This window comes from Bos indicus x Bos taurus, chromosome 17, assembly GCF_003369695.1.
Source record: "Bos indicus x Bos taurus breed Angus x Brahman F1 hybrid chromosome 17, Bos_hybrid_MaternalHap_v2.0, whole genome shotgun sequence".
NCBI classification, from domain to species: Eukaryota; Metazoa; Chordata; class Mammalia; order Artiodactyla; family Bovidae; genus Bos; species Bos indicus x Bos taurus.
The window spans coordinates 70,100,857-70,113,271 of NC_040092.1; the positions used below are offsets into that span (position 1 = coordinate 70,100,857).

General features: G+C 36.6%; 1 protein-coding gene across 4 annotated transcripts in view; it reads left to right on the plus strand.

The window, feature by feature from the left end:
- RBM46 (RNA binding motif protein 46) overlaps window positions 1-2,446 on the plus strand; it is a 59,073-nt gene extending 56,627 nt beyond the window's left edge. For 2 of the 4 annotated variants that reach the window (XM_027513508.1, XM_027513507.1), the window contains exon 5: window positions 1,126-2,446. In XM_027513508.1, coding sequence (XP_027369309.1) covers window positions 1,126-1,325 — 200 coding nt within the window. In that variant the 3' untranslated portion in view covers window positions 1,326-2,446. Of the gene's footprint in view, window positions 1-77 lie in introns of all 4 variants that reach the window. The other 2 variants (XM_027513510.1, XM_027513509.1) reach the window with 2 other exon arrangements.
- Window positions 2,447-12,415: the final 9,969 nt, after the last annotated feature.

Genomic DNA, 12,415 nt, shown 5'->3' on the forward strand with positions numbered 1-12,415 from the left:
ATTAGAGTTTTACAGTGCTAGAAATTAAACTTACATTTAACTGATTTTTATTTTTTCCATTTTTTTTTCTTAACTAGGTTCTTTCTGATGTTTCTTGAGCTTATTCCCCTGCAGTTGATCTCATTCCTGTTGGCCTACTATTAAGTTCCATGACAATACTAAGTTAATGTTCATTTTTAAGCCTCATTTATAGTACCAGGAAAATGTAGAAAAAACTTGACCTATATATTAGATGACCTAATTTCTTCCATTCCTAGAAGTACCATACCTTTTATAAGTAATCATTTTATAGTCATTTTCACACTCTTTGACTTACTCTACACTAAAGAACATAGTTGAGTTTTTGGAAAGTACAGGATTTAACAGATTTGGTCTTTAATGGTCACACACATCTCTAAACATTATAATTAATGAAGCAGGAAATTGCATCTACATAAGATTAATGTTTATTTTGGAATAGTAATATTTCAAGTACTGGTTTTCAAAAAATAATTTGGATTAATTTTTGGATTTCTCAATATTGTAAGTTGATAATGGTTTCTTGACATTTATTTTATGAAGATTCATTTTACTGTTTTATGGTACTGGTAGGATTCTGATATTAAGTTGGTTTGTCGAGTTGTATAATTGTTTATATTAATATTTAAGTAATGAAATGTTAGACAATTTTTGCAATCCAGGGGTAAATGTTTCACCTAACACAATTTTTAAAAAGAAGCAAATAATGAATTCAGTGTTTTATATCTTTTCTTCATGGATGACCTACCCCTTAGTGTCAATATCAGATTTAACAGGAGCTTCATTGTGAATAGAGTAAGAGAAATCAGAGGTTCTCTTTTTTGGTGATCATAAAGACACAAAACAATTGATAGATATCCAAGAATGCATTCTAGTAAGATCTCTGAAGCATTGTGTCAGTGAAAGTTTACATAACTGATGAAACTGTCAGGATTTGCAATGCAGTGAATGCTGAAATAGTCTTTACCAGCAATATAAGATAATCAGGATTTTGAAAGTTTTAGAACATTATGTTAAACTGTGATTATAGTTATAATGCGTTGTCCCTTTGAGTTAAATTTGTAACCATAAAGATGTGCAGCATAATTGTTATGTATTTATTTACAGACTACAATTTCCGTCGCAGCTCAATAAATAGTCTTTCCCCTGTTAGTGCTACTCTCTCTTCTGGGACTCCCAGCGTGCTTCCTTATACTTCAAGGCCTTACTCTTATTCAAGCTATTCCTTGTCACCAACGATACCTCTTGCTAATGGCAGCCATGTTGGACAGCGATTATATATCTCCAATCAGGCCTCATTCTTCTGAAGAAAATACTGTAAACAGGAATATGAAGTTTCTTTGTAAAGCATGCACATTAAAATACTGTTTTATTTTAGAATCGGGTCTGTACATTTGGTTTTAAAATGAAAATTACATATTCAACATAGTAAACATCAGCCATAGTAAACATCAAAATAACCTACAATTGTAAAACTTGTAAAAATCCTACAGTTAAAAAGTTACTCAGTGATTTCTCTTGATAAAGGTATAACAAACTACTGTTCGTTTTAAATTTTTGGGATTTTAAATAACTTCTGATTCTTGAGTGGTCAATAGAACCCAGAAGTTTACATTACATTTTTTCATTGTAACTTTACTAAATAGAGTTTCACAAGTATTAAAGCACTAAATTTGATTACCAAGGATCACTTATCTGTATCAGAGATTAGAACAATCATATAACCAGAAGCATCTAACTATTATGTAAAAAGAAATGAAGGGCAAAAAGATTAAGATGCAAATTTTATGCAGTACTAAAGAAAAAGCAGTCTACCATTGTGGTCCTTGAAAATAACTATAAATATTTTAGTTAATAATTATTTGTTGTAAAAATAAATTATAATTTTGCTGTTAATATATTCAAGGTTTTTGTAGTTATACTTCTGTTTTTTTGATATTCGATGTATAGTTGAGTAAGAAGTGTTATGGTTTTTTAATGTTGAAATCATGTGTTGTTTAATTTTTGTACTTGAATTCAAATTCTTTGACATTAAATATACAGTGTTTCTAATATGCGTGTGTCTCACTTGTTTATTAGTATGCGCAAAAAGTTTAGTTCTCACAATTGCCTTGCCCTTCTAAAAACCAGTTTCCCTTACTTGGTTTCCGTAGGCTCAGTGTCTTCGTTGGGATCAAAGCAAAGGATAATGCAGGAAGAAAATTAATAGTTTTGTGAAACATACTAACAAAGTCGTTTTTAGGGACCAGTAGAAATATTTTGTTGATTAACCCAGTGATGTTTTCCCCTCTTTCTTATGAATAATTAATGAACTCAGGTCATTTGGGCTGTTTAATAGTTCAGCAGCATACATCTGTGATCAGTTTCTAATGATGGTTTCCAAAAGAGACAAAAATCTTTGCACTGGTTAGATACCAGATACTAGCTTTGATAATCATCTCATTGTATGGAATATAGGGTTTTGATAAGTAGAATATTAAATAGCTGCATGTATTTCTTCTGAAATTATTTTAGCAGAAGTTATTGGAGATAGTAAATTAGTCTTGATTGCATCCTCTAAAGAAGGTTCATTCCATTGGACCATACTTAATACTTTCTCTAGGTTGTTGCCTTAGATTTTCAAAATTGAATGAGCATAAACATTATCCTTAACTAGTGTTAATTTCTTTCTGACATCTGATTTTACAGTTTAACTTCTGTGATTCACAGCTTCATATCACTCCTTCAGCAAACATACAGTGAGTATTTTGTCAACTGCTATGGAAATACCCTTGAGATGCAGAGGTGACTCAGGTTCAAACCAGAAGATAAACAGACAAATTAATTCAGTTTTCCATAGAAATGTTTGGAATGGCCCAAATATAATTACAAGTTCCCACAAATATGGCAAAATCAAGACAATATTGTAAAGTAAAAAAAAAAAAATATATATATATATATTATACAGTTGACCCTTGAACAAAATGTGTGTGTTCACTTATATTTGAGTTTTTTTCAATAAATATATTCTGCTATAGTACATCATCTGTGGTTGGTTGAATCTGCCGGTATGGAAGCATGGATACTGGAATGTGGATACTCCTAACCCCCTGTGTTCTTGGAGGATCAACTGTACATCACAGTTCAGAGAGTTTACCAATCAATCACACAGTGCATTTGGAGATCCATAGTTATATGGTGGGAAACATACGAACTTTGGCCTTTGATTACCAGTTCTGCCATAGCTGCCATACCTGTATGGCAGGTATATACAGGCCTCAGGTTTGATTACCGGTTCTGCCACAGCCAAGTAATAACTCTGAGTTTGTACATGATTTTTAATCATTCGAAGCTATAATTTCAAATCTGTATAATCATGGTAACTTTACAATGTTAAAGGTAAAAACACTTCCAAGTAGAAAGCACTCAAGTGGTAGCCTGTATTGTTTAGGTGGAACTATATAATGTATAGTAGTCATTTAATGTACTGGTTTCTCATTCTTTCTGTTCCCTTTAAATAGAAATATATAAATCAGTGCATTCATATCAAGCGCTGTCTCTGTGATGTAATGTTTGAGCTTGTAATGGTTGATGTAATGGTTAATTTTGTTCATACTGCATATGAAATTTCACTTGTGAACATAGCTACTAATTACTTGCTGATTTAATTCTTATAGCACAGGCTCTATAATAAGCTATTAACCACAAGCCATTATTAATTGGTAACTTTCTTAGCTATGTCATGCTGTTCACTCGACAGGGAAACACTTCTAAAGACAGCCGTTGATCAAATTCTTTGTGCAACTTTGTGCAAGGAGCTATGACTGAAATACGAAGTACTAAGTAGCTATGATCCTTGGCTTGTTTAAAAACCATGGTAAGCAGAAAGATCAGAAAAGTTATGCAGAGAGTTTAACCTTACCTCTCTTCTCTGGTTTTCCTTTTACAATATTAGAGTGTGATGTTTTCCCTAACTATGACTCACAATCTAAAGGTCATCATAGAAGAAGGTGAAAGTCCAATTTAAAAAGGAAATCCTGTGTGGCAAGAAAATGCTAAAAGTTATGTCAAAAGAGAAATGATAAAACTTGAAAAATAATTGTGAATTGATTCACAAAGTGCTAATCTCTAATATTTATAAATATCAATGAAAAGAACGTCCACTCGAGGAAAATGGGCAAAATGTATGAAGACAGAAGACTTGGCCCTTAAACATATGAAAAAGTGCTTTATCTCATAAAAAAATGCAATCTGAAAAGTTAGATTTACAGGAATTCAAAAGGTTGATAAACCTTTGGAAGCATTGAATAAAATGAGCATTTTCATACATTTCAGGTGAGATTATAAATTAGTGTAATTCATGTAGAGAGCAATTATTCAGCTATCATCCAAAATTACAAATACTTAAATCTTTGATCCGGAAGTCCTACTTCTGGAATATACTTGCACATGTGTGAAATAGTATGTGTAAAACTATTTATTGAAACATTTTGTAACTGTAATACCCATCACTAGTGAAAGTTGCTTAGTCCTGTCTGACTCTTTGCGACACCATGGATTATACAGTCCATGGAATTAGCCTTTCCCTTCTCTACGGGATATTCCCAACCCACGGATTGAACCCAGGTCTCCCACATTGCAGGTGGATCTTTACCAGCTGAGCCACCAGGGAAGCCCAAGAATACTTGAGTGGGTAGCCTATCACTTCTTTAGCAGATCTTCCCGACCCAGGAACCGAACTGGGGTCTCCTGTGCTGCAGGCAGATTCTTTACTGACTGAGTTATCAAGGAAGCCCTCATTAGGGGACTGATTAAATAATACATTTATTGGTGAATAGGAAGAGTTGGACTGTAAAGGGGGCTGAGCACAGAATTGATGCTTTTGAAGTGTGGTGTTGGAGAAGACTTGCAAGTCCCTCGGACTGCAAGGAGATCCAACCAGTCCATCCTAAGGGAAATCAGTCCTGGTTGTTCATTGGGAGGACTGATGTTAAAGCTGAAACTCCAGTATTTTGGCCACCTGATGCGAAGAGCTGACTCATTTTAAGACACTGATGTTGGGAAAGATTGAAGGCAGGAGGAGAAGGGGACGACAGAGGATGAGATGGTGAGATGGCATCACCAACTCAATGGACATGAGTTTGGGTAAACTCCAGGAGTTGGTGATGGACAGGGAGGCCTGGCGTGCTGCGGTTCATGGGGTAGCAAAGTGTTGGACACGACTGAGTGACTGAACTGAACTGAACTGAAAAGGTTGTACAAAATAATACTCTTTATTCCTAATATAGAAAGCGATGGGAAAAAAGTAAAGTTTAGAAATTGATGTATTTTGGGTAAAGAGGGAGAAAACATTTGTATGTGTTTTTATTAGGCTGTGGAAGGATTACAAAATACATGATTATGAGGAAAGCATATGAGGTCACACTTCTAGTTCCCTTCACTCCAGATACAGTGCAATGATAAATTGGTCTATCTGTCTCTTCTGTATTTTATCTAAATTTCTTTTAAGTAAAAAGATATATTATAACTTCTCAGAAACAAATTGAAGATTTTTAAGGAACCATAATCCAAACACACACATTAGGGAAAAACTACACTGGTGTATTTACTGTGTGATCAGAAGTTAATGGGTTTTGAATAGGGGTCTCAGGCAAAATATGGTGAAAGCAGCAATGTAATCAGCTATGCAGTTCACCAATTTTGACTCAGTGGGTCCAATGTACTTGAAATGTGTCTAATTTCTGCTAGAAAAACAGTGAAAAAAGACCTCCAAGATTTGAAACAGTTGCATTTTCCTAGGCCAATAATTCTCTTCCTGAAAAACAGCTCTTCGTTTGTGATTAGGTTTAATAGAGATTCAGTTCAGTTTAGTTGCTCAGTCGTGTCTGATTCTTTGCAACCCCATGAACCACAGCACGCCAGGCCTCCCTGTCCATCACCAACTCCTGTAGTCCACCCAAACCCATGTCCACTGAGCCAGTGATGCCATCCAGCCATCCCATCCTCTGTTGTCCCCTTCTCCTGCCCTGAGTCTTTCCCAACATCAGTGTCTTTTCAAATGAGTCAGCTCTTCGCATGAGGTGGCCAAAGTACTGGAGTTTCAGCTTCAGCATCAGTCCTTCCAATGAACACCCAGGGCTGATCTCCTTCAGAATGGACTGGTTGGATCTCCTTGCAGTCCAAGGGACTCTCAAGAGTCTTCTAAAACACCACACTTCAAAAGCGTCAATTCTTCAGTGCTCAGCTTTCTTCACAGTCCAACTCTCACATCCATACATGACCACTGGAAAAACCATAGCCTTGACTAGACGGACCTTTGTTGGCAAAGTAATGTCTATGCTTTTCAATATGCTATCTAGATTGGTCATACCTTTCCTTCCAAGGAGTAAGTGTCTTTTAATTTCATGGCTGCAATCACCATGTGCAGTGATTTTGAAGCCCAGAAAAATAAAGTCAGCTACTGTTTCCACTGTTTCCCCGTCTATTTGCCATGAAGTGGTGGGACTGGATGCCATGATCTTAGTTTTCTGAACGTTGAGCTTTAAGCCAACTTTTCCACAGTGTATTGTGGTCACACAGTCAAAGGCTTTAATAGAGATTGACTCTTATGAATTAGGTGTTCCTATATCACCAGGTATGAGCCTAGGAGCCCCACTATCAGGTTGAAATGGCATATCATGGTTTAAAGGACTCTTTGCTATACTCTCATCCTTTTCTCAGTCTCCTGTATTATGGGGTTGACTAAAGTCAGTTGACTAAGGGGAAAAAATTTGGAATCTAGTTTCCTAAAGGTAGTGGAATGCACCAAAACCCAGATGTCTCTTACACATTTTCTGGAAACTGTATAGAATAATCTAAAGCAAAGCCATGGATGATCCACACCTTTAGCACAACTAGAGAACACTACAGTTTGCAAACTACCTGTAAGTAAAAATAAATATGGATGAAAAATTGCTGAAGAGTTTTTATTATTATTGAGCTGTATTTCACATATAACACTATATTATTTTCAGGTATATAACAATGATTCAGTATTCGTATCTATAAATCTTAACACTCATCACCACACATAAGTAGACATTTTTTTTTCTGATTGATAACTTTTAAGCTCTATTTTTTAGTGATTTTCAAATGTACAGTATTACTATAACCACCATGCTTTACATTATATCCCATTATTAATTTGTAGCTGGAAGTTTGTATTTTTTACCCCCTTTATCTATTTTGCCTACTCCCAGACCCTTGAATCTGAACTCTGTACTTGTGAATTCAGATTTTTTGTTTTTTGCTCTTAGGTCCACACATGAGATCATACAGTATTTGTCTCTCTCTCTGTCTAACTTACTCCACTTTGGCGTAATGTCTTCAAATTCCATCCATGGTGTCACAAATGGCAAAGTTTCCTTCTTTATGGTTGAATAATTTTCCATCATATACACACACATATTTTCTTATCGATTCATCCATCATTGGATACTTAGTGTATTTTCCTGTCCTGGCTTTTGAACTAGTGCTACAGTGAACACGGGGTGCGGACATCTTTCAGATAGTCATTTTTTTTCTTTCAGATAATTATCCAGAAGAATTGCTGCATCATGTGGTAGTTATTATATTTTTAACTTTTTGAGAAACATTCGTACTATTTTGCATAGTGGCTGCATCAGTCTACACTCCTCCAACAATGCACAAATGTGTCCTTCTCTCCACATCCTTACCAACACTTATTTCTTGTCTTTTTGATGATAACCACTTTCATAGGAATGAGGTGATACTTCATTGTGGTTTTGATTTGTACTTCCCTGATGATTTGTTATATTGAGCATCATTACATGTGCTTATTGATCTTATGTATGTGTTCTTTAGAAAAAATGAGTATTTTGCCCATTTATAATTGGATTTTTTTGCAGTTGAGTTATGTGAGATCTTTATATATTTTGGATACTAACCCCTTATCATATATTAATATATGATTTGGAAACATTTTCTCCCATTTGGTAGGTTGCTTTTTCATTTTGTTAATGATTTCCTTTGCTGTGCAGAAACTTTTTAGTTTGATGTAACCCTGCTGTTTGTTTGTGCTTTTTTTGCCTTTGGTTTTGGTGTCAAATATAAAAAATTCATCACGAAGATTGATATCAAGGAGCTTATGACCTAGAATTCCTTTTAGAGTTTTAGAGTGTTAGGCCTTATATTAATGTCTTTGATTCATTTTGATTTAATTTTTGTGTATGGTATAAGTTGAAGTTGGGTCCAGTTTCATTCTTTTGCATGCTGCTATCCAGTTTTCCCAACAACACTTATTGAAGACTGTGCTTTTCCCATTGTATATTCTAGGCTCCTTTGTTGTAAATTGATTGTCCATATATGTGTGCATTTATTTCCCAGTTCTTTCTTCTGTTCCAGTAGTCTGTATGTCTGTTTTATGCCATTGCCATGCTGTTTTGATCATTATAGTTTTGTAATATAGCTTGAAGCCTGAAGCCTCTATCTTTGTTCTTCCAGTAGTTATTTTTTGAGTTTTTGATGCAAACTTTTGTGGAGGACAAAGGATGTGTTAAAGGTCTGGAAAATGTTAAAAAGGGATCTGGAAGTACAAAGCTTAAGGGTGAGCCAACAGTCCACTTCAACTGTGAAAATACTGAAAAAAGTCCTGGTATATTCAAGCAGTCTCTTCTGGTAGAAGAAAGTCAAAGGAACTGGGGCATGTCCTTTGGATTCTGAATGGTTAACTGGAAAAAAAATTGAAGAGGTGAAATTCAGGATCCTATAAACAAATAACCATAAAAGAAAAGGGAGCACACAACTATCACCCACAAAACTGTCATCCGTTAAAGAAGTTGTTCTTTACTACACAGAGCAGAGAGCATCCTTAAACCTGGAAGCTTATAAGCCATTCAAAATTGCCAAGCCTGTCAGTGAAGTAAATAGATCAAAGCAGTTTACATGTTCATAAAGCCACCATAAAAAGAAGACAGAAATGAGTATACATCTCAGCTGATGAAAATTTCCTGAAAAAAATGCTAAGTAGCAGAAAATAATTACACAGTACCTTAAACTGAAAAATCCTCAAACAAACATTTGGGAATATGAGAAAAAAGCCACTTTAGGCACTCATGGAATATCGTCCTGAGGCTTCCAGAGGAATCTACTAGAGGATATGACTAGGGAAACTTTAGGAAAAGAAATGATTGTGAGCATTTCATTAATTGAACCAAGACTAAAAGGTGGGACTAAGGGTGGGAATATAATACATAAGTGTTATAACAAAGTAGAAATGATGTAACTGAAAATAAGGGAGAGAGGAAGGTGAAGTAAGCTCTTTTTTGTAAATGGTCACTGGGACTCAGAGAATTCCCTTAATGATGACAAATCAGACTGTAAAATGTCAAGAAAAGAGAGACTAAAGGCTTTATAAAAAATACATGTAAAAAGGCTACCACCAAGGGGTTGGCCAGGACAGAGGGGTGGAAAAACCCTGAGCTCAACTCCCTTCACAAGCACACCAAAATCACAACTATTTTTCTAATTAATTTATTTTAACTGGAGGCTAATTACAACATTGTGGTGGGTTTTGCCATATATTGACATGAATCAACCATGGGTGTACATGTGTCCCCCTGTTCCAAACCCCCTGACCACCTCCCTCCCCCTTCCATCCTTCTGGGTTGTCCCAGTGTGCTGGCTTTGAGTGCCCTGTTAACTGCAGCGAACCTGGACTGGCCATCTGTTTCACATATGGTAATATACATGTTTCAGTGCTATTCTCTCACATCATCCCACCCTCACCTTCTCCCACAGAGTCCAGAAGTCTGTTCTTTACATCTGTGTCTGTTTTGCTGTCTTGCATGTAGGGTTGCTGTTACCATCTTTCTAACTTCTATACAAATGTGTTAATATACTGTATTGGTGTTTTTCTTTCTGACTGACTTCACTCTGTATAATAGGCTCCAGTTTCATCCACCTCATTAGAACTGACTCAAATATGTTTGTTTTTAATAGCTGAGTAATATTCCATTGTGTATATGCAAAGTCACAACTCTTTGCAGGACAATCATAGATGAAAAAGACTGGAACCTAATAGAAAAGATCTACAACTAAAGACAAAAAGGATGAACCAAAATAAGACCAGTAGGCAGGGCAGACTCGATATAGTCAAGTCTCATAACCCTTGGGTGGGTGACCCACAAACTGGAAAACATATATTGCAGAGGTTCTCCTACAGAGTGAGAGTTTTAAATCCCACATTGGGCTTTCCAGTCTGGGGATCCTGCACTGAGATGAGTCCTCAGACATTTGGCTTTGAAGACCAGTGGGCTTAATTTCAGAAATCTCACAGGATTGGAGGAAAACACTTCATTTTTAAAAGACACACCCAAAGTCTCACATGCTCTAGGACCCAGATCAAGAGCAGAAATTTGATAGGAAATGGCCATACCTACTTGCTAGTCTTAGAGAATCTCTAAGAGAGGCAAGGGGTGACTGTGGCACCCAGAGGATATAGAAACTGGCAGCAGCCATTATTGGGAGTTACTTCTGCTGTGTGGACAGTGGTATGGGTGGGTGCCATTGCAGAATCTTCACTCTAGCTCATTAACTCCAAGACTTGGCCCTGCCCAATAAACTATAGGCAGTAGTGCTGGGATGCCTCAGTTCAGTTTAGTTCAGTTTCTCAGTCATGTCCAACTCATTACAACCCCATGGACTGCAGCATGTCAGGCTTCCCTCTCCATCACCAACTCCCAGAGCTTGCTCAGACTCATGTCCATTGAGTCAGTGATGCCATCCAACCTTCTCATCCTCTGTCATCCCCTTCTACTCCAGTCTTCAGTCTTTCCCAGCATCAGGGTCTTTTCCAGTGAGTCATTTCTTCACATCAGAGGGCCAAAGTATTGGAGCTTCAGCTTCAGCCCTTCCAATGAATATTCAGGACTGATTTCCTTTAGGATTGACTGGTTTAATCTCCTTGCAGTCCAAGGGACTTTCAAGAGTCTTCTCCAATACCACAGTTAAAAAGTATCAGTTCTTTGGCACTCAGCTTTCATTATGGTCAACTCTCACATCCATACATGACTACTGGAAAAAGTATAGCTTTGACTAGATGGACCTTGGTTGGCAAAGTAATGTCTCTGCTGTTTAATATGCTGTCTAGTTTTGCCATAGCTTTCCTTCTAAGGAGGAAGCATCTTTTAATTTCATGGCTACAGTCACCATCCTCAGTGATTTTGGAGCCCAAGAAAATAAAGTCTGTCACTGTTTCCATTGTTTCTCCATCTATTTGCCATGAAGTGATGGGACTGGATCCCATGATGTTTGTTTTTTTAATGTTGAGTTTTATGCCAGCTATTTCAGTCTCCTATTCCACTTTATTCAAGAGGCAAGAGCAAGTTCCTCTTTGCTTTCTGCCACAAGGGTGGTGTTATCTGCGTATCTGAATTTATTGATATTTCTCTCAGCAATCTTGATTCCAGCTTGTGCTTCATCCAATCCAGCATTTCTCAAGATGCAGTCTGCATATAAGTTAAATAAGCAAGGTGACAATATACAGCCTTGACAAACTCCTTTCCTAATTTGGAGTCAGTCTGTTGTTCCATGTCCAGTTCTAACTGTTGCTTCTTGGCCTGCATACAGATTTCTCAGGAGGTAGGTAAGGTGATTTGGTATTTCCATGTCTAAGACTTTTCCAAAGATGGTTGTGACCCACACATTTAAAGGCTTTAGCATAGTTGGTGAAAGAATAGTAGATGTTTTTCATTTGTTTTTTTCTATGATCCAGTAGATGTTGGCAATTTTATCTCTGGTTCCTCTGCCTTTTCTAAATCTAGCTTGAAGGTCTAGAAGTTATTGATTCACATACTGTTGAAGCCTGGCTTGGAGAATTTTGAGCATTACTTTCTTAGTGTGTAGATGAGTGCGGTTGTATGGTAGTTTGTTCATTCTTTGGCATTGCCTTTCTTTGGGATTGGAACGAAAACTAACATTTTCCAGCACTGTGGTCACTGCTGAGTTTTCCATATTTGCTGGCATATTGAGTGCAGCACTTTCACAGCATCATCTTTTAGGATTTGAAATAGCTCAACTGGAATTCCATCACCTCCACTAGCTTTGTTCATAGTGATGCTTCCTAAGGCCCATTTGATTTCACACTCCAGGATGTCTGGCTTTAGGTGAATGATCACATCTTCGTGGTTATCTGAGTCATTAGTATCTTTTTAATATTTTTCTTCTGTGTTTTCTTGCCACCTCTTCTTAATATCTTATGCTTGTGTTAGGTCCATACCATTTCTGTTCTTTATTGTGCCCATTTTTGCATGAAATATTCCCTTGGTATCTCCCATTCCATTGTTTTTCTCTATTTCATTGCAGTGATCACTTGGGAAGACTATCTCTCCTTGCTATTCTTCGGAACTCTGCATTCAGA